Source organism: Anarhichas minor, unplaced genomic scaffold (assembly GCF_050575085.1).
Source record: "Anarhichas minor isolate MPS153535 unplaced genomic scaffold, ASM5057508v1 ptg000023l, whole genome shotgun sequence".
In the NCBI taxonomy this organism is placed as follows: Eukaryota; Metazoa; Chordata; class Actinopteri; order Perciformes; family Anarhichadidae; genus Anarhichas; species Anarhichas minor.
Window position 1 is genome coordinate 5,196,069 of NW_027466469.1, and position 22,923 is coordinate 5,218,991.

Here is a 22,923-nt window from a genome sequence, read left to right on the forward strand (position 1 = left end):
AATGATCCGGCGGACTGCTGCGCGCGCATCAGGAAACGATACGGCTGTTGTTGTCCTCTGGAGTGACACAAATACTTAGTTGACTTCTGTTAGCTGTAATCGAAGAAGTCAAAACTATTCTACCATTCATCTTTTTTTGTTTTTTTGTTTTTAACAACTGTCGACTGCAACACTGATATAGTTTGGGAATACACGACAGTTAGAAAATAGCCTGGAAAGACATTGTTACATGCAAAATGATTTTTCTTTGACATTCTTTATCAGCGTGGAAGGTCCAGTCCAACCGAATCCCCTGTGGATACTTGCACTCGACTGAAACATGAGGGAAGGAATGACAAAGGACGTTCGGGGGGGACAACTCTAACAGAACCAAACAAAATGGAACAACCGGATTGAAATAGCTCTGAGACACAAAAATACATATTGCACATACAAGTAAAAAAAAAAAAATCCATCTTTTAGTCTTCAAACAGATTCAGACTAACTTCTGCCATTGATATCAACTAAACAAACAGGTGCTGTGTCTGTCACTTTTCAACAGAAAATATGCTCCAGCACCCCCCCCCCCCCCCCCATCCCCCATCCCCCATGCCTCCGCTCTGCACACGCCACAGACGGGACGGCCGTCCGGTAATATGTCAGAAGGATGATTGATATAAAAACTGCCTTTCCCGGTGAGTGAACCGATGCCGCCGATCGCCGTCGCAGAATGATAATTATTGATGTTCTGCCACTGTGGTCGAGGCGCCCGCTCTGTGGGACGCGCAGTGAAACCGAAGAGGGGACTACTCAGCCAGCTGAGAGCTTCCACATTCAGGGAGGGACGTTAAAGACCCCGCTACACGGTTTGCGCAGAATCTGTCAGCTTCCGGGAAAAACAAAAACTCCTCCTCCTCCACGATCCCACCAGGCTGCAGTCCAGTGCGTAGCGTTCATTGGACTCCCAAGAAAACCTGTTTTAAAAAAATAACATGATGCCGGACATTCAGGTGAATCTGTTTTGCGCGGCGGCTCGTTGTGGCTGAGAGACAACTACCAAACCAAAGACGAGCGCGGTTGGACGTCACTCTATTAAAGGCCGGCGTGCAAAGTCTGCAGCGGCCTTCGACAATCTCATCCTAAGTCAAAGGCAACCATTCACAGCAGCATCCTCGCTAACTGCCCCACTAATAAAAGCTCTGATCGGGTTCTTAACAGTGAAAATACGCCAGCTATGTGCCAGTATAGTATACTGAGAGTTATAATCAACGTTGTTTTGTTCTGTAATAATATAATAATAACAGTTGATATTATCATTTTACAAAACAATATGCACAATATACACAAAGCAATTATTGTGACTAAATTAGTAAATGCTTCCATAATTGGCACATTTATTGCTGCTAACAGAGATATCACAGTGCACTGTGAGCTACCGCTACATTAAATACTGGTACGGCTACTGTACGGCTGAGGATGACCGTTCTGTCCGTTCAGCCACGCCACCCCCCCCCCCCCCCCCCCCCCCACACACACACACACACTAGGTTAAATCTTCTGTAAAATATCTGCGAGCAAGATATTAGATCATGTCAATTGAAGTTACTGAGGAGGAACAGTAGTCGTGGTCTTTGTGCATGCTCTTGCGTCGTTGTCTGCTGCTCTAGAGGCAGCCAGGCGTGACCTGTGAGATGAAATGAAAGGGAGCGACTGGAGAGGAGATGTGTTTGTATTGAATACGCTGCCCTGAGCGTAACAAAAAACGAAACAAAAAAATGCCAAAGGTGGCACAGGATCTCGTCTGGCTTCACACCCCCAGACCGGCGGATGCACAGTGCAAACGTCTCGTCAGTCTCGGATTTAAAAAAATCAAGAGTTCAGTCAGAGAGCTCCCCCCACCCCCCACCATTCCGTGCGCCTCAGACCACGGTGCTGATGCCGCTGTGTTTGGGCTTGGTGCTGCTGGGCGCCTGGGAGGGCGCCGGTGGTGGGCCATGGTGGTGGGGCCCGTGAGCGGGGTGGGAGGGGTGCGGCGGGTGGCTCCCGTGGGCATGGGGGTGTGGCGGGTAGGCCGGCTGCTGGCCGTGAGACGGCGCCGGGTGGTACTGGTGCGGTGGGTGCTGCAGGTGGGCCGGTGGGTTGTAGTGGTGGTGGTGGTGGTAAGGCGGGGGGTTCTGGGTCGCATGGCAGAACTGGGCGTGGTGAGGGTGCGCAGAGGCCGGCGCGTCCGTGTCCGACCGGGCCGTGTGGTGCAGGTTGGCGGGGTGAGGGGTGTGGGAGATGAGGGTGGGGTGCAGGGCCTGCGGTGTGGGGCTGGGGGACTTCACCCGCCGGGTACCGAACAGAGTTCCAAGCAGCGAGGAGGAGTTGGGCAGGGACTGGCCGCTGTGGCGGGACGGGCAGTCTCGGCCCGAGGGGGTCCTCCGGCGCAGGTGAGGGCTGCTAATGATGGACCCCTGCAAGAGAGAAGACGGTCAGAGCTCAGCAGAGACACAGGGCAGAGTCTACTCTTGCTGTCCAGTGCGACACAGCAGATACAAGTGAAGGTATACTTGCTGCAGATTCATATTTCGGCAGTTATTTAAGGACCAAAAGACATATTTGTCGTGAGAAAAACATCACCCTGAGCCATCATACACCGTATCTGCACTGTCACTAATGTATCTGCTTTCCAAAGTTACAGTAACCCCTTTTGATTTCCATGTGGCCCCACTTTAGAGTGTTTATAGAGCGATCTGAAGCTGCAGCCTGTATACAGGACACACATTTGTATGCAGTACCGTTTTTCAACTGTCAAGTTCGGAGTCACCAAAAGTGCACTACTCAGTTAACTGATGTGGTTTGATGTTTCTTAAGTCCCACTCAGCAAGATGAAAAAAAAAAAACTTCATAGGATTTTTTTTTTAAGGGCACAGTAACACAGAATAACAAAATACACAACCAAAACAAAAGTTTATGTTAAAGAAATGAAGCAAATCTTTCGGGAGCCATGCACAACATGCAAACTAAACTATAAAGGTTCAAGGTTATTTTATCTTCATTCAAAACTATTTCTGTGGTGGAGAACGCAGGATGAGAAGCTGATGTGCACTCTGGTGGTACCTCAGCCGATACTTCTGTATCGCTCGCCAGGGTATCGTCTTTTAATATAATTTGGGCCCCGCGCAGGCACCTCACCTCACCGATGACTTATTAGATCCAAAAGAGAGTGTTGAGTTATGATGTGTTCTTACTTTCAAGTTACTATGAGGCACTTTTAACTGTTTATGAAAGCATTTCTATTTGACCTTCATAAGAAAACAAGACCATGATCGAGAAGATTGTTTTTTCTACATAGCTATTCTTAACGCGCCAGGCTGACTAGTTACCCAGCTAACAGCTAACTTAATTAAACTTTGCTTTGGGCCACAGACTGTGTGGATAGTATTGAGAGATGGATTTTTTTGGTTTTGGCAACAGCTCTGTATCCGAACTGGCACTGAAGAACTGAAGACAATAAGGCTTGTGTCAAATCAACCACAATTAACTCAGCTAGCCATATACAAATGGCCCTGATCACAGAGGTTGGATGGCTTGACAGAGTTTTTATTAACTGTGAATCATCTGTGCCGTCATGCTAGGATTCTTTCACTGCAGTACACTGCTGGCTAAGTGTGACAATGGCAAAAGGAAGAGGGTGGAGGTCATGAGCCACTTCAAACTGTGCGAGCATGCAGAAGCTGGAACTGACAAAAGCACATCCAGGTTCACTTGGAGTGAACAAAACAAAACAAAAAAGGATGAAATTCAGGAAATGGCTCGAACTCTAACCCGCTTACACGAGAGGATGACTCAAAGGTGGGAGTCTACCAATCGACACAGAGCAGCCCTAGTGTGAGTCAGGGGTAGTATTAGTCATGTCATGCCGTGCACATCCAGGGTTAAGATGCGTGTCGGCCGCGGCGGATCATTCCCGTTGCATGCACAGTGACCAAGATGCTCACCACAAAAACACCACCAAAAACAGTGGAAGATAACCAAACTCAAAACACAAATAAACAAAACAAAACAAAAAACAGAGGCTTGCGCGTTCAGATTGAACAACACAAAGTCAGCTGTTGCGTCCTACTTACTTCAATATTGCTGTCTAGTGATCCCGCACTGCTGCGTCTCCCACGCTTGCCTGCCCAGAACATGCAACATGACAGATTAGACACACCCGGTTAACACGTGATGGTGCACACATCTCTTCCGTCTACAGCGGAGGGGGAGGGGCGCTAGCACCCTAAGGTGACAACAGTGGCACACGGCTAAGCTAGCAGCAGACCGGTCAGAGGGAGGCGAGTAGGGAGTAAAGGGGAAAAGGAAAAAAGCGAGGCACTGCTACCACTCCACAAGAAGGTTTTACTCAGTGACTACACAGCCGGCTGGAGACACTTGCCATTAGTGAAACAATTGCAATCCGGCTGCATTAAAGGGATACTTTGGCAATTTAGCATTTCACCCCCGTTAACTTGCAAGACTCATAAAGGACAAATAAAAAAAAGAATGGGCAAAATCGAAGCAGCAGAGGCCGAGATATCCTTTAATTCATTTTAGTCCCGAGAATGAGTGAAATACACTGTGTCCTACATTTGCCACAATGCAACCAAATGATACATTTTATCAGACACTTCCCACCTGGTAAATGTTCACACTTTTCGAACTTCACGCCTCCAGTTTCTAACTGAGGCTTTCTGTTTGTAGCCTTCTTTTAAATTTGTAGTCTCCAAACCCAAACTGAGATTATCCCGATAATGTCACGACAGCCATGTTTCCATTCAAATTATCAGCAAATATTTCGCAAAAAAAAGAAATGCAAATTAGACACATTTCTATACGCTCGGCTACAGCGTAGTTTGCCAGAAGTTGGCACTAAAGGCCAACTGACTGTAATCCGTCAGTGAACAGCAGAAGAAGAGGCTGTGAACCAGGAAACAAGTCGGCTTGGCCATCTAACCATCTAAAAGAGGAACATGGATGGAGTTCTTCAGGGCTGTTTCAAATGGGCAAGTTTTTCTTTCATGTCGGATAGTGTTGGCTGTGTTTAATGCCAACTATGTCTAAATATGAACAGATTTACATCTTATAGCTGCATCTTAATCTTAGGACGGCACCTAGGCCATGAACAGAATCCAATATTAGGCAATTTCAGCCTGCTTAAACCGTCACAATATGTTAAGTGGACACTTAGGCCATGTTCTGTATTAGAGTCTAAACGTATTGCATTCATTTAAGTAAGATATAAGAGCAGGAGCTACAGAAATACTTTTTGTAATATGTGGGCACACCAATGAACTATAGTAATGTCATGCAGTTTAGTTATTTTGATAGAAAATTAATTTTCTATGGCACATGGGGTTTTCTGGTCAAGAAACACTGATTTTCTTGCAGTGTAACTGGAAACTGAATAAAAAAAAGGGGTTTGCCCCCCCCCCCCCTGCCATACTCCATTCAGCACATCAACACTTTTTTGAATAAGTCAAAAAAAACACTGAGTGAGCGTAAAAACCTTTCAATTTTGCCGTTTGCATACAGCTTTTCATCAAAATACGCATAACGAATGGTAACACGGCTTATGACATCATCAGGGTGATTTTGTTAGACACAGAAGACTACATTCCCGACTACTGGCAAACTGACGTTGTGTAAACCTGTTAAGTCGGTAGAGTTCCCCTTTATTAAGTGTCGAGGAAACTGCATTAAAACATAACAAGTCAATTTTTACGTGAAGCAAACCTAAAATCTTGTAGACTGATTTTAACTGAGTGATGCACAAACAGCCCCTTGAGGAACTGTAGGCCTCCAAAACCCCATAAAGTCTGCCACTCGAACGTGTTGCGTCTCATTCAAAGATCATCAAAAGCACCGACCACTGCTCCGCTAGTCCGAACCCTCTGCTCAGGTCCCTGAGTGTGTGTTTGTGTCGAGGCGACTCTCCACGGCCCGAATCAACCGGACAACATTAATTCCTCTTCCCGCTCAGACGCTCAAATTGACCACAGTGACCTACATAGTGCTGCCGCCTCCCCCCTGCCGGCGGTGAAGGATTATCAGTCGATGGCCTCCAGTGAATTACACCTGGGCCCATTAGCAGAACACCCATCTCTGTCTCTGTGCTTCACCGGCTTCATGGCTCAGAGGGTGCGTTAAACTAAGACGGCTGCCACCCAAATCAAAACCGGACAGGAACAGGAACTCGGCTTCTTCCAAATTGATTATCGACCACAGGGAGTAAACAGTGTCTTGCCAGCGGTGCGGCTTTGTACGCTCTACTTTTGTGAGATGGGTATGTCACCATGGCAACCCCTGTTTTTACCTGCGTCTGAGAGGTCCCGTAGGGAGCTGCTGAGGGCGCTTCTCTTCAAACCCTCGCTGACGGCGTAGCTGTCGTCGAGGCTCGCTCGGCTCAGGTTGCCGTTGCCCGTTTCCTTCTGGGACATGCTGGGCCTCACCACGCCCTTCTGCTTCTCTAGCTCAGCTGGAAACACATATACAACGTTAACAGCAACCCAGACGTCTCTCTGTTGTAGTCTCACATTTAAACAGACCATTGTGTAGGTTGAAGGATGGGTAATTGCTGAGCACAGATATGTAGAGAAAAACATGCTCACATTCTATCCGGTACTTCTCCATCTCTTGGACTTCAGCAATAGATTCTCGCAAATCGTCAGTGAACTTTTTGCGGTCCTGAGGATTGGGTGCATTGAAGTTGATGAGGACTTTGATGTCAGCTCCAGGAATGGCTGAGGTCAGACGGACTCCATTGGGATAATCTAAAGGGCCAGGAAATCAACGCTTTAACCTGAGGTCACACAAAATAGACAGACCACCACAGAAGTCTACAGAAGTCAACTTCTGCAACCAGCTGCAGTTGGTCATTTTTTTTTTTATATCATAGTTTATCCTATCTCACAGTAGCACATGACAGATAATCTGTAAAAAAAACGTAATGTTCTTCTACCTCCTTTTAGTACTCATTGACATTTGCAAGATTTCACTGTGCCCGAAGTAAAACAACCAATCAGAGACGAGAAGCCAGCTGTCAATCACTGCTCACAAAGCTCTAAACTTTGATCGAAACATTTAAGGCAAGAAATAGGCAATGCAGTATCAGAACCTTGATAAATATTTGATCAGCGTTGCATAGGTCGACAGTTCAGGATCAGTGATTAACAGCTGCGTTAGAGACTCCTCGGCTGATTGGCTGATGTCCTTCGAGCGTGGTGGAATCTTACAAATGCCATTAAAACCCTAAAAGGAGGCGGAGGAATCAGATTTTTACACAGATTATCTGTCTTGTGTATTACTATACGACATAATGACAGTTTGAGTAAATATGACAAAAAGTCATATTTTCTTTCAATAAGAGTTACCAACTGCAGCTTTACGATGTCAGTATGCTTCAAACGAAACCCTTGTTTGATCACTGAACACCATCTGAAACCTCATCCTTCCGTAACTTTTTTGACATCAGAGTCCAAACTGCTTTGTGGTGTGGCCCTTCTGAACCACCATCACCATTTTTTATGTTTTAGTACATACTAGTTTGTTTGAAGCATACTGACACCTTTAGAGAGAGCAAACATGCCACTTACACTGGTTCTCAAAGAGCAGCACTTGCATGCCGTAAAGTGAGAAGGACTGCCGGAAGCTGTACGTCACAGAGTTCTTCTTCTTTTGGAAAATTTTTGTAACCTATGAAAAAAAATAAACTGGTTTAGACTCTTTCAGTGAATGAGTGAATGAGTGTGTACTCAGTGTGCCCGGAAGACTAATGTCTGCCTTACCACCAGCAGGTCGTTAAAGAGGAAGATCTCCCTTTGGTGAAGGCCCAACTTCTGAGGTTTGTTGGGGTCGGGTACTTCAAAAAGTCTGCAGTAACAGACCAGTCTCCGGTGGGGTAAAGAAAGCACCTGTGCACACGATTAACACTTATATACGTTCCACAATGTTTGCAGAAAGGCTTTTTAAAATATTTTACAAATATTTCCACTCAAACATTTAGATTCAGATGACAGGAAGAGTAATACTCACACAGCCCAGACCATGGTGTAACGAGCCGATCTGTGGAGGGAGAAATACATACAAGTCATTTTACAGGGATCAGTGAACACATACGGGCGACTTTTATATTCGCGATACATCAAAACAATCAACAAGAGAAATGGGCCAAATTTAGAATCGGGAAAACTAGTTTTATGGATCGCGGAACAAACTATATGCGTTCCTCACAATCCATCTATTAGTGCCGTGTGCTGTGTGCCTCAAGCTTTATGACCACAACGTCGCCATGGTCCCTTGGACTTCTGCTGATTTGCGTCACCAAAAGTGGAGAGTTGGTTTGATAGAAAGGGCATGAATGGAGGGAGAGGAAGGGCTGGGGTAAAAACACCTTCATGATTATATGGCGTGAGGCTGTTTATCTCATTCATTATTACGGAGCTTGGCAGGAGGCACTTTCCTTGGCTCGCTCTCAGGGCAAAAGACGTATTACAGTCATTCAGCATGAAGGGCTCCGGGGCCCGAAGAATCGATGAGTCACACAGCAAAGAGAGCAGGTTCAGGTAAAGAACTCGCTTTCATTTCTTTTCCGTTTTTTTTTTAGAGAACGCCGGCCGTGAAGAAAACCGTCGCTCTCTGTGACAGCCCAGAGGGTACATTGGGTAATTTGGAACAGCACGCTCCCCATTAGTTTCAGCTCCTGAATGGAGGGTGAGATGAAAGCGGCCACAATCTACGCGCGGCGGGCCCCACAAGGGCAAGCTCAAACTCACCGGCTTTTTTCCGACAATGAGTTTTTCCACTTTCTGGACCTGGGACACGTGGTCTTCGTTGGTCTTGAGCTCCCGCTTGCGAATCCGCTCATAAATCCCCACCAGCATCTCTCGGGGGATGTCTTCCCCATCGTCCACTCCTGTCAGAGGATGAGAGGAGAAGAGAGAGAGAAGGATTAATGATTAATTCAGAGATTTATGAGAGTTGATGAACCCTTTGAATTTACCTACACACTGCTGCGCTGCACACATTTCTCACAGCGCGGACAGAGATGTCCTTCTAGCTCTCTGAGGACAAACATTTGTCCACTCAATACTGTACTTTAATTACTGACTACTCAGAAATGAGTTAGCCATGCCGTAAAGCCCCCGCTAATACCCTCAAAATCTGTCGAGGGCAACTAAAAAGAGATTGCCTTACCAGCAAAGCTCTCTTGGACACAACTTCCAAAAAAACTCCCAAAAAACGTATCGACACGGCCATTAATCAAAGCAAAATGCATGCACAAAACTTAATTTGAAGTGAATGTTTATCCAGCGTCTAAAGATAATCATGCTTTTGTGACAGTAAGCCGGACAAAGTACCTCGAAGGTTCTTGACAAAGTCCTCCAACTTCATCTTCCTCTCCGGCTTGACGTTGGGGCTGTACATGTCCGTGTTGAGGAGGATGATGGCAAAGGCCAGGATGAAGATGGTGTCGGGGTTCCTGAACTGCCGCACCACGCCGGGGTTGCAGATGCAGTAGCGTTGGCTGCAGAGAGGATGTTGGACACGGAAACTTTAAAATTGTATTTTTGCCAAGAAATCAATAGATGTTTCTTTGCTATTTGTTGTTAATGGTGCAGTTATTTTGTCAAAATTCTATTTACCAGAAAGAAGAAATGACAAATGTCTATTTTTCTGCTGTGTTTAAATCCCTTATGTTGTTTGTTGTGGGGGAGAAGTTTTGGTGCTGATTTACAGCGGCGGTACCGTTACTTGATCGGTAAGATATCTGTGTGGGCAGGTTTTGCTTCCAACACAAATAACTACCAGGAAGGTTGTTTGCCATCAAAATATCTGGACCTGGATCTGATCAACGAATACTCAACTGGAAGAAATATAGGGCGTTATTAAGCTAGGCTAACTAGCTTCATGGAATACAAACTCAAGCCTCTCCTGTAGTGGAATGATGATATTATTAGTCCCACTGCTAATACAATGCTTTTCATAAATGTGCCCGTTCACTGGTCAAAAATAGGAAAACTACTTCAGCTTAGGTTACATGTAACGCATGTGATAATTATTTTACATGTTCAAACTTAGATTAACCAAATAATCCTACTTTAACAGCCTTAAGACGATCCTGAAAATACTCAACCAGGACCACACTGCGGACACATCTGTTATTGTGCCCGCTTCGTCAACGGTTAACGTCACGTGCACACTTATTGGCCTGTCACTATGGATATTTAAAGCTAAAGCTTTTATCTTAAGTATCCTGATATCATCATAGTTTAAACTTTATTTCACACAGCGGGGAAAACTCAAACTAAAGTTGGACACAGTAACATCTGAACACCATTAAAGGACAAAGCATCGATATGAAGACTTTCCTTCAAGGCAAAATAAATCAGTAACCATCCCTGTTAGTTCCGCTCGTTGGCGGGAATATCAGTATTGATATCGAGCCCTCCACTATCTGAGCTGTGATCACATACATTTGAATAATGCGTCACAGCCTCGAGCCTAAAGAACGATGATCCAGCACCGCTGAGGACTGTCGATACAGCCTGCAGCCTTACCAGCTCTCTAAACCACCATAAAGTGAGTCCATGGTATTATCTGGACTGGGCTGCCGGGGATGAGCCACATGATCCGTTATCGTTATCTCCACAATGTAACAGTGACTGCGGTGTTTACTGAGGCCCGAAATGCCCTTGCTCAGCGCTGATCGAAGCTGATTCTCTATGGGCATGAGAGCACCTTTCTACCAGAGGTTTGGAGAAATTAAATGAATCCCAAACAACATCCATCAGCAGCCCTGAGGGAGGTTTTCCTCAACTTTTTGAACTAATTTCCTCTAAATGAGTTTCTGTAATGATCTGAAAGAACAGAGTCTGGATTTAGAATGACTCTGCACTGATGCTCTTGTGCCCGAGTGTTAAAGATGGCGACTTTTGGTGTCACCTCTGTTTTAGAGGGCAATGGTGTTTAGACCATTGACTGTATATAGATCATAGACTGTGTAAAGATAGCCTCCAATTCCTCACACTTTATTAAAGTGAAGCCAAAATATCACGCATATGGCAGCTGCCATCTTGCGCTTTTGCCGTCATTTGGAGCTAGAGTCTGCGCCAGGTCCCGCCTGTACACCCGCCTGAGCCAATCGCAAAAAGAGCACATGTTAGCTTGTTAGAGTGAGACGCCCTGCGGATGCATTACGATACGTTGCATTTGAACTGGGAACACCAAATTTCAGAGTTCCTTGTCGGAAATCCCCGACCTCGAAATCCAAGTTGGCTCTTCCGTGTATCAACAGTAAAAAAGGTTTGGTAATTTGTGTCCTCGTAAAAGCTTTCAATCAATTTCAAATACAGATTCATCTGTGTTTATTTTCTACGCATTATCTATTTAAGTGAGTTCCCAAGAGCAACCACGGACACATCTGGCTGAAAGTCACCAGTTAACACGGTCACTTGTTAAACTGAAACACCTGTGTCTGCTGACACTGATATGAACACACAATACGTTCTACACGGCTTCATCTGTCAATCATGACGTCACATCCTCTTTTTATGGCATTAAATAATAAATTAAAACCAAACTTATAAAAGAATTGAACACTTGAACTTACATCAGCGTAATACAAACTACTTTAAATGATGGAGACCGTCTTTTTATGAAAATCTACACTACAACCAGCCACCATTAAGATGTTGTGGTTTCACTTTTGGGGCGATTGTCATTTCGTCCATCATTATATATAGCCTACTATGATTTGGACATGTGACATGTTGCAAGCTAGCTTGTGCTATCCATTATCCATACACGCTGTGTAAATACTAGACATGGCAATGAATCCGGTAATGATCATCCTCTCACGTAATTCTCAATTGGTCGAAGCTGATGTAAGACCTTTGCAAAAACATCCCTTTATTCCTCCTTGCTGTGGAAAATGATGTCCATGATCCATCATTGCGTCTCCACTGGTTTGAGAGATGAACCCATGCGTTGTGTCCCCAGTGTTTGTCACCTGTAGGCCTCGATCAGCCGCTCGACCTTCTGTGCTTCACCCTGCACTCTGATGTGTGCCTGGAATTTCCTGAGCGCTTCGTCCAGCTCCATAGCGGAGAAGTCCATTTCGTCCACCACACAGCTGGTGAAAAACACAGTGGGCAGTGGGAAGATCAGTCTTTTCAAATTCAGAAAGCTGGATGGGATTCAGCACTGTATAACTGCCCCTAATGAGTGGCTACAGTTCCTTGCTAATTTTCAAATTTAACATGAAATAAACACAGCTGCTGCTTGTAGAAAACAGGCTTGTTTCAGCTCAATGACAACATTTATTTTAGACATTTTCTTTTTTAACAATTCAAACTTTTTTTAAATTTGAACTTTTAAAATTTGAGTATGTTTTATTGCTTTTACTTAAAGCAGTACTAATAATTTCCACGACAAGCGCAACACATCACAGACATATTATCACCTTGTTATGGCTAACGAGTTAGCGAACAGTTGCAAATTTACCCACACAGTTGACAGGAAGCAACATTAGCATTGATTTGGAGTCCTGTTTCAGGCAACCAGATCAATGAATGTAGATCAAATATTCACTCTCCTTGAAGCTCTGTTTTGGTGTCCATCAACTGGCTCTTTAGTTGCTAAATGCTCCATTTATTTCATTAGCTATCACTAACTATGCCTGTTTGTGGTTTGGTGTTGGACAAGTAGCATACAGTGGGTTTATCAGATATTTCTTTTAGCCAAAAACAGCTGCCTGCTGCTGGAAATGACTTTCATGAGAGCAGTGAGACTGAACCAAAATCAACGACCTGGAATCGACTAAAACGCTCCACAGAGCCGAGGATAACAGCACAGCCGGGGGATAATTATTTGTCGCTTCGTCACCACAACCTTTTAAAGTAACAATCCTCATTTTCCCACTGTTTAGTGCAGGACTTTGTCCACTGTGATATTGAAACTTCTACTTCAATAAAGTACCTGAGAACTTTATCCGACGCTGGAGTGAGGAGTGTGACTCGGCTCTCCAGAGCCCTGATACCTTGATACCGTTCATGTCAGAATTTATAGACATTTTCTCAAGGAGCCCTTTAGATATGCTTGTCAAACTGACATTGATGAACCTTTCCTGGCCTTATCCTCCTCTGAATCTCAATCAGCTCTGATAGCGCTGCTGGAGTGTGTTTCAGATAAGTCTGCCCAGTCAAAGGCATAAAGTAGAGGCACTATTTGAGAATCACTATTGGAAAACAGGAGATCTTTATGACTTCCTCCACATGTATTTTTAGGACCCTAATGGTTTCTAGTTAAGCTTAGTTAAGATCAACTAATGGCCCATTGGGTTCATGCGGCGGCCATCTTGAATTGATGTCCACGCCTTAACCAGACAACATACAAAGTAGCAAAAGTTATATTGTTATGAGCCTAAAATGTGTTATGTACTTATTTTTTTACCAATAGAGAATGGTTTTACCATGTCAGTGGTGTTTCCATTTGATTCCTGGTGTCAAAATTATATGGAAAAGTAGGTTCATCTGTCTTTGTATGTTGTCTGGTTCAGAAGATATGAAAACAAAGAGTTTTTCGCCACTGGTGTGGACGTTAACTCAAGATTGGCGCTAAATGAACCCCATGGGCCATTAGTTGACCTTTGCAACATGATATCATTAGGGTCCTAAAAATACAGATTCCAAAAAAAACAAATGCCACGTAGGTACACAGGGACCTATTTCTTCCGCTACCCTGATATAAATGTAGTCTGTGTGTTTATCTGAGCATCACAGCAATTTCCTGAGTGGATTCCATTTCTGTTTATTTCCTGGATGTAACATGAGTCATTATGTAGTGCTCATGAAAACCAAAGAGTGCTGCTTGCAAATTGGCGACCATATTTACAACTGAATGATGATTTATGTTCATGTTCCAGGGAGGAAGATAAAACAAAATTCTGTGCACTAGCAACGTTTACAAAGATAAATCAAAAGCCTGTTTTTGAGAATTTCAGGGTTGAGAAAAAAAACGATCCTTCTGCACATACAAGTGCGTCAAAGAGTACAAAGATGTTAACTCGCTGCAAACTCACTCGAGGACATCTCGGTTGAACTGTTTTTGTCTGTTACCCAGGAACTCGCCAATCATCTGCCTACTCAAGCCTTTCCTCTGGAGCAGGAAGTGGGCCACACCCACTGGAGTGTCCGGAACAAAGTTTCGCTCTATCAGATACTGGATGCCTTTTTCTGGTTTCCTGGATACATAGGAGAGGGTAGAGAGATAGAGATAGAGAGATATAGGACACAATCCAAAATCTGTGATTATCCCACTGCACTTCTGCCCGTGGCCAAATGTGTGTCAGATCAGGGACAGGATTTAGAGAGGCAGGGAGGGAGGGTGGTGGAACGGGATGAAGGCTGAGAGTGGGGAGGAGGGAGCTACTTTTCTCTGCGGTGTTCATCACAAATGATTAACAGGAACTTAATGGCTGGCTCTGGAAAAGAAACCAAATCCACAATCATCTATGATTAAATGGAATCACAGAGGCTAAGATGAATCGCTCTGCATGAAGCGGGGCAGAATGAGTCCCAGGCTTGTCTGCACCTTAAGTAGAACAGACAGATAGTCGTGTTTCAATCAACATCGGGAGTTTCATGTTGGGTTCTAAAACACAAGGAATAAACTGGATCTAATTTACATAACCTCCTCTGTGCCTCATTAAGTATGTAATGTACAAGGTACAAGAAATGTATCAGATTGTGTCGGAATCTGTGTGAGTAGTCTGTTAGCGGATCTCGTGTGGTGGAATGTACGTACTTGTTGAAGAGGTTGAGGCCAATTCGGTAGTGCCTCTTGCGGATGATGTCATTACTGAATGCAGGCGAGTCCCAGCTGTTGCGAGTCTCTTTGTGGTACGTCTGCTTGCTGAGCGTCTGCTCCCTCAGGCTGTCCCTGGACGAGGACTCGGAGCTGCAGTTGATGGTGTCATTGGAGTTGGACGTGCTGTTGATGCTGTCGTTGTCACCGTCGGAGAAATCGGACTCTGACTTGCTCTGCCGGTTGGCGGTGCCGTTGATGGCCAGGTGGGCCTCCAGTTGCCGTGGCCGATGGCGGGTGGCATCCTCGTCTCTGGAAGGCCCTCGGGGTGGCAGGCTGTGACCGATTTGTTTGGGGCTGCTCTGCTGGTTGCTGAGGCTCCGGTCATAGGCGTTCTGTCTCTTCAAGGAGCTGCGGTCGGAGCGATCACTCAGCTCCACCGAGCTGTCGCTCGGAGGCTCAATGGTCAGTAAGGGTAGGTGGTCCACCCGCAGACGGTGCTCTTGGCACTCCAGAGATGGTGTACTACGGCAGCTGGTGTCCGTGTCTCCTTTGTCATCCTTATGAGCCAGTGACCAGTAGTCCTGGGAAGAGTTGAGGGAACGCTGACGCAAGTCGGATTCTGTGCTGGAGGGTCGGTCCACAGATTGAGACAGGGGCAGTGGTGGTGACAGTTCTTCTTCATCGATGTAAAGGGTGACATCACTGTAAGACGCCGTCATCTCATCCAGTTTGCGGTGTTCCGAAGCGCCGTGGGAGGGTTTCACCTGGCAGCTGACCTCCCTGTCCATGTCCTGGTGGCCTCTCCCTGGCTCCGACTGGTTGTCGTCACCATGCAGACTGCGACAGTTTAGCGCATCATCTATGGACTCAGCTAGAGATTTGACCTGCCTGGAGAAGGCATCTTCTAGTTCTGTGATAGCGTCTGTGAAGTCGCTCTGCGTGGTGGGGGTCTTGGCCTGCATGCCCATCTCCCCACCGTGCTCCGACTGCACCAGTGCACCGATTTTGGTGCTGTCATCGGTTAGCGAGACCTGCTTTCCCTCGAAGTAGGAGCTGTGGACTTTTTCAGGTCCTTCAAAGGAAAACTGCATTCTCATATTGGATAGGACGATCCGTCTGGACATACGGTTCTCAGACATAGAACTTCTTAGACGCTCAAAGTTCTTGTTCATCTGGTAATGGCGGAAGGCTGTCTGGATGGTGCGGGCTGCATGCCGGGTTATGAAACGCCCACCATATTTACGCTCTAGCATCTCCACCTGCATATAGAGAAGGAAAATTACGTAAAATAAACGTATCTGAGAAACAACTGAGGAAAGCCGACATATTCCCTTAGCAGCGTTGTAATGGCAATTCCACCTTGCGAATGTTCTCCGCAATGCGACAACTGGTGATAGTGATCCTAGGTGAAAACAGGGATGATGGACACACAGTATTCTGAGAGGGGCTGTATTTTGGATTTTATTGGAAGTAATACTTCACCTAGAATATTTTTTAGTGTCAAACATTTGCATGAGAGAGAATGTTTATTCTTGTGCTTGGAAATAGTAGTTTGACAAAATAATGGAAATTCAAGTTCCACTTAGATTCTCTGGACCTGTTAACCACATCTCACAGTCTTCATGAGCACATTTCCTTAGTCGCCATTGAGATGGCTCACTTAGTTCATCTTAGCATGGAACTTTGGTCATGTGATACTAGTCATGCGATGATGACTGAGCCAGATACAGAAAAAAAGGTAGTTAATGGACCTTGATTTAGGATTAATTTATCAAGCATGTTTGTGACAAACAAGATATACGTCGTTTGGTGGATCACTTAAAAAAACTCCATCTAGAAAATGTAATCTGGATCAAAAGCTGTTTTCACCTGGATGCAAAAGTAAGACTGTTATCTTAGAATACATGTATTAGACAGAATGAAGAATGGTGCTGCTGTCTTGTCTGCTTTTGCCCTGCCTTAAAAACAACCGAGAAGAGCGGTGATGGCATTTAAATAATGTCTGGAAGTTTTATTAGACTCAAATAGACTCCCGGGGAAGACGGATAATGTTGAATTGTGACGGGAACCCAGTTTGACGGATGAACTGGTAATGGCCCAAATAATGATGAGGAATTGCTCTCAGAAAGAAAATATGATTATAGTCGGGGACTGTTGGACATTAAAAAATTTGCAAAAAGAGACCACAAATTAAGTATTCAAGACCAAGTACTAAAATATAGATGAATTAATAGTGTGAGCTGCACTGTTAAATACCGTTCATTAAAAGAAGGATGAAAATGAATCAGTCGGGTGTACAGTATATTACATAGTGTACACTAAACTGAAATGAAATATTATTAATGATTTTATTAATATTATTAATACGCTGTCCAAGGCCCCTGTGCCTTTTACACACTGACCCAGTTTTCCACCCATTGACTCATGGAGTAGAATGACACTAATCATGCTTCCTTGCACCATGTGAGGACCAAGGGGGTCGGTGGACTCACACTTCCCTCAAGGGACATGGACCACAACAGAATCTTCACTGCTTAACGAGAGGGCCAATGTCCTTTTGTTATATGACTTTTATTTGACCACCATGGGCAGCTCTACAGCTTGTAGTAACAGGTAATATAATATTAACCTTCAGGTATTGTCATATCTATAAAAAAGGTAAAGATGCAATAAACATGTTCGACAATTTTCTTGCAATTCATGATGTTGGCAGTTTGTTGTACATGTTTCCAATTATTAATTCAAAAGGGTGTTACATTTTGACCATGTATGAAGTCATCTGACTGTTACTGAACTGTGACCTCGCCCTTGAGGTCTTCATGGGTCCAACGGGTTCATAGTACTGTCCCATTGTTGGCCTATTGCTGCAGGTCTCAGGTCTGTATGTCCATATGTTTAATACCCAAATGGATCCAAGAGGACTCGCAGACGTGTGAACTGTGAAGATCAGAGAAAATCTGTTGCTCCCTTTTTCAACTCTGTCTTTTCATTAATTGGCGGAGCATCTCTCCCTGTTTGGGACTTTTTGGGCTGACCACATTTTCCATCAAATCTAATTATCCACAGGAGTGGCTGAATCTGGTCCAAGTGGGTCCTTTTTGGATCCGTTCCGGTCTGAGCTATGTTCCTCTGTCCGTGTATGCAGGTCAAGTATTATGGCAGGAACAAATCAATTGTGTGCTGTTTTGAAGTGTCCATGCAACTACATAGAACTAGTTCGCAAACCATTTTTTTTTCTCAATGACATATTATCACCTAGTAAGGTTGTTACGGCTAACATGTAAGCAAATAGTCCTCTATTTATACCCAGAAGCCACATAGCAACATCAGCATTTGGTCGTGTTTCTGGTGACCTGACAATTGCAAGTCCAATTCACTCTTCTGTTTTGGGACCCAGTAACCCCTTCTCTTTAGCTGCTAAATGCTCCACCATGTTAACCAGCTGCTAACTTTGTGCGTTGCGGTGTCTACGGTGGTTTCTTTTACTGGAAACAGCTGTCTGCTGCTGCTTGAGGTCGATGAGAGTGCCGAGACTGAACCAAGACAGAACAGTTGCGGGCTGGAAACCAAAACAATGAGCTAAAAGATGCTAAAACGATCTGTAGTGTTAAAAGACACTGCAGACTTACTACAAACGACACATTTTAAACAAGAAAAGTTCACTTCGTAGAGTGCAGGTTTTTTATTTATCTCATATTGTGTCTAACATAAGTGAATCATAACGAATCTTAAGATCATATCAAACTTTTTTTATCAGTTTTGAGCCATGAAAAAGGCCAGAATGTGGCCTAAAACAGGCTGTTTTTAGCCTAGCCAGAAATATCTTTTGCTACAGTTGTGGAGTTTGCATCCGCTTCCGGCCGGTTAAGAGGAATGAGGAGTTAGCAGTCAATGACGGTGTTAAATGTTCAATTAAGTAGGTTCTTCAAAACCAAAGAGAGGACCTTGAGCATACAGTCATATATGAGCAATACAAATGATTATGCTGATGGGTCCAGCAGTATGACGGGATTAACTGCGGACAGACGGACAGATCACACAGACGTGACTGAATCTGCCCACAGGCTTACGCCTGGCGAAGATTACACAGTAATTTTTTGTCACCCAGCTTTATATTAGGTTTTTACAGACAGAAGTTGTCCCCCACCCCCCCTCACCTGCTTGTCCTGCAGGTCCGACGAGAGCTCATAGCTCTCCGACAGCGAGCGGGAGCGCTTGATGGCCTCCTCCTCGGCCTGCTTGCGGAGGATGGACTGGGAGTGCTGGAGCTTGGGTCGGCGGGGCCGCAGGTGGCCGGGCAGCAGGATGTGTCCGTAGAGCTGGCTGTCCAGGTGGTCGGGGCCCAGCCCGCCGCTGTGGGTCACTGGGATGCAACTGTATCCGCTGCTGGGGTCCACAGAGGCGCCCACTTCGCTGCCTGCAGCATCACCTTCCACACTGCAACGCAAGGAGCACACTGGGGTTAGTTCGCTGAGTCACTGTCCTGAGGGCATGCACTGCTTTGTGATTCGGCGAGAGGCACGTGACGGATGGGGAGAAGGGAACTTCGATACCTCTGGGAGGGGCATAACTATGTGTGCTGTCTTTAAACATTCCCCTTCACAATGCAGAACACACATTGAGTCATCCTAATCAGCAGAAAGACCCTACCACTGCATCTTGATAAGAGTAAAATGAAACGCCTATGAGTAACACTGAAATCACAACAACATTATCAGCAGCTCCATCTCTACAATCTCAATCAAAACAGCACGCACAATGTGAGGAGCGATCAAAGCATGCGAGGCAGCGCTATTAAGATCAATAAGGATCTTTGTCTGCTCGCAGCGGCACAAACGCCAACGCGGAAGAAGCTGGTTGGATGAAACCCCCCGGCAGTGTGGAGCAACGAGCAGCCACGCCCCACCGGACTGCAGCGGCTAAATGTCAACACAGATCTGTTCACTTCCCTCCACACCTCTGAGACACTGGTGGGGTTGGCTGAGAGGGATAAAGTGTTCTGGTACTTGGACACAGCTCAATAACTACTACTTTGCGGAATCAAAGGCCACTGGAAGAAAAAAAAAAAAGAAAGAATCTAACTGATGTGATGCTTTTTGAATGTGCGAGATAACAAGCTGTCGCCTCTCCAGAGACAGAAACCTTTGATTCTGAGAAGTTGAGCCTATTTCTTTGTACAGAAGTAGAACTGAATGTCGAGATATAGAAAGACTTAAGTGAGTATTATATACAGACATCAGCTCAATGAAATACATTAGAAGCCAGCTAATAAAAAGTGATGAAGACAATAAACTCAGTGCTACAGGATGTAGGCCTATCGTACCTTCTGACCTTGTGTCAATGTCTCCCATTCATAAAACAAGGCACTATTATGTAGTTCTGACCCCTCAGTTACAATCCATGGTGGAAATGTGAGATTTGTTTTTACCTTGAAGCAACTGTCTTTAGCAAAATACATTTCATTTTCTTTGTGACCGGCTGATGGATGAAGCGGAACGGCTCAGAACAAGGACATCCCTCTGGAGGCATCTATCACTGTATGGTAGTATGTGTCAAGGTTAGATAATAAAGGCTGAAATAAAACCTTTAATAAGAAAGAGATTTGATGTCCAGAGGAGGCTGCAAGCACCGAATAGGCCTACATCGTGCATGCAAGGTGGAACGAGAGGTAATAAATGAGGCCTGTCATCGGCTTGCGCAAACAGATTACCACTGAATAAAAGTGCTTATATTCAGTATATATCATTCAAACACAGTTGATATCCAGTGAACAATAGAAAATACACATGCGAAAGCAGCCACGTTGTACATTTTCTTTGTGAATGAGGAGGACCTCGAAGGCATAATCTACACCAGAGGTTGCCACCCATTTCTCATGTTATCAGCCGACTGAATGGACATTATCAGTGGTTATCACTACCACTCTAATGCCTCAGACAGGCCAAACTGCACATACCAAAATGTGAACATGATAGTGAAATGTATCGTTGTCAACTTAAGGTTTAGGCAAATGAAACCACTGCTCTTCAAATTCCCTATATCAGATATAAGGAGTTATATACAGTTTGCAGTCATACAGTTAGAAGACTGCAACATTTTCCAAACCTTAACCATGTCACCTTTGTACCTAAAAGCAACAGAGCCTTACCCATAGCTGAGGCTGATCAGAACAGTTAAATGTTATTTTTAAAGGAAGGCACTGATACGAGAGCTATTTTTCAAGGCCATGAGAAACAACCATAGACTGTATATAAGAAGTGGACGTAGTCATGGTGACGTCACCTATTGGTTTGTGGACTGCTGTAATGAAGCCTCAAGTTCGACGATTTGGCCTTGGTCATCTTGGCATTTTTTGCAACAATTGAACAGAAGTGACCATATTTGGAATGCGGAGGAGTGATGTAGAGACACCAGATACGGCTCTGGTAGCGCCAGCAACCTGTCAATCACAGTAAGCCCGCCCTAAAGCATACTCTGCTTTATGGTCTATTTGACTCTAAATGGACCATCATTTACTAAATGAACATCATGCTGTATTGAAGAAGACTTATAGACTATAGATTGAGACCATAAACTCATGTTTACAATGTTTACTGAGGTAATACATCAAGAGAGAAGTAGAGTCAATTTCTCATAGACTTCTATACAACCGGAGAAGTCGCCCCCTGATGGCCAGTAGAGAGAATGCACGTTTTAAGACACTTCCGCATCGGCTTCACTTGGCAGAACCAGAGGTTGCGCCTGGAAACAACCAATGTTGTTCTGTAGGACTTGTTACCTTACAGCCAAGTCAAAGTGCTCAGGCTCTGTCATGGGATAACATCTCTCTGTCGAGAAAACGTTGTCCCTCTCTGAGCCAAACACTCGATGCTCATTATAAAAACCCTCTCTGCATCTTCAATCTCCTCCTTGTGAATCATCTCGACACATTTTTTTCCCCAAAAGGAACAAATTGAAATCAGACAGAAGCAGTCCTTTAATTAGACTGAAAGGCGGGCCTTAATACGTATGCTCCAGCAGAGGCCGTCTAATTGGAAAAGTCCGTTCGTTTGGATGGAAGGGAGGCTCAGCATACTTGAAATGTGGCACTCAAAGCAATGCAGGAGTAGGCAGACGCCTCTCGGCACTCAGACTGAAAGCGTTGTCAAGCAGGGGTTTTGTTGAGTTACTGAACAAGATGTTCTGCTCTTAGTTACACAATAAAGAATCATGCAATGTGTTTAAAATAACTCAGAGAACATGACAAGACAAACAGCTGCTTTCGGGAAGGGTGGTTGAGTAACAAATACAAGAGAGACTTTATATTTCAATATGTATGAACCCGCTCTTCTTCCTGCAGCACAGAGGTTGAGTCACCCCAGCGGTCAAAGCGTTACTGATCCAATTCCCCTAGACTGTGGGGAGAGAGTGAGATGACTTCGGTCAGACCTGTCGACTAACTGAGAGCCTTCTACAGTCTGTAACGAGCATTCATCCAGCCTCATTCAAATCAAATTCGGGACAGAGGGATCCTCGTTAAGAACAAACTGGGAATGAACCTCACATTGACAGAAAATGGGTTTGCCCTCTATTGCTGCAATGAGATGTCATCATAATATTAAGAGAAAATGTGCTTCCTCTTCTATCCCGACTCGACACAGCACCACGCCTACTACAAAGTCTTCCATTAAGGTTTCCTGTGTGAAGACATGATCCAAACCATTCACCAGGGAGGTTCATAATGTATGATTTACCTCAATCACACACAAGCGAACTTGGTGTCAGAGGGGCTTTACAGAGATCTCTCTTCTGTCAATGTCCATCTTTTAATCTCTATTACAGATCAAAGCTCTATATCTCAAAGTCCTTGAAACAAATTCCACTTGTTTACAATGTGTCATTTTGGAATTACAAGAAAGTGACGTGGTTTAACGGGTTTCCTCTTCCCTTTAGTGCTATTTATTAATCTAGATTGCTTTGGTGTGAGTTGCAGAGTGTTATAGATATCGACAGTAGAGAAGTCTGCCCTCTCTCCAAAACAACCTTGTTGTGATTAATTTGATGTCGGAATTATTATTTTTTAATATCTTGAGAAGGCGCATGAAAAAAAAAGTATGGTTATTCTGACCTATTCAG

General features: G+C 44.6%; 1 protein-coding gene across 2 annotated transcripts; it reads right to left on the reverse strand.

Annotated features, from left to right (window-relative positions):
- Window positions 1–1,534: 1,534 nt before the first annotated feature.
- On the reverse strand, window positions 1,535–19,250 carry iqsec1b (IQ motif and Sec7 domain ArfGEF 1b). Of its 2 annotated transcripts, XM_076096952.1 has the most exons (13): window positions 18,966–19,250; window positions 14,806–16,067; window positions 14,081–14,242; window positions 12,011–12,133; window positions 9,360–9,526; window positions 8,775–8,914; window positions 8,035–8,064; window positions 7,788–7,913; window positions 7,596–7,695; window positions 6,612–6,773; window positions 6,317–6,478; window positions 4,092–4,141; window positions 1,535–2,435 (listed from the first exon to the last, which is right to left on the reverse strand). In XM_076096952.1, exons 2-13 carry the CDS (start codon window positions 16,059–16,061, stop codon window positions 1,899–1,901), a joined length of 3,015 nt encoding a protein of 1,004 aa, XP_075953067.1. In that variant the 5' UTR covers window positions 16,062–16,067; window positions 18,966–19,250; the 3' UTR covers window positions 1,535–1,898. The 2 variants fall into 2 exon arrangements, with proteins under 2 accessions (XP_075953067.1, XP_075953068.1); XM_076096953.1 differs by lacking the exon at window positions 4,092–4,141 and having other exon boundaries at window positions 2,282–2,435; window positions 18,966–19,083.
- Between the last annotated feature and the right edge of the window lie 3,673 nt (window positions 19,251–22,923).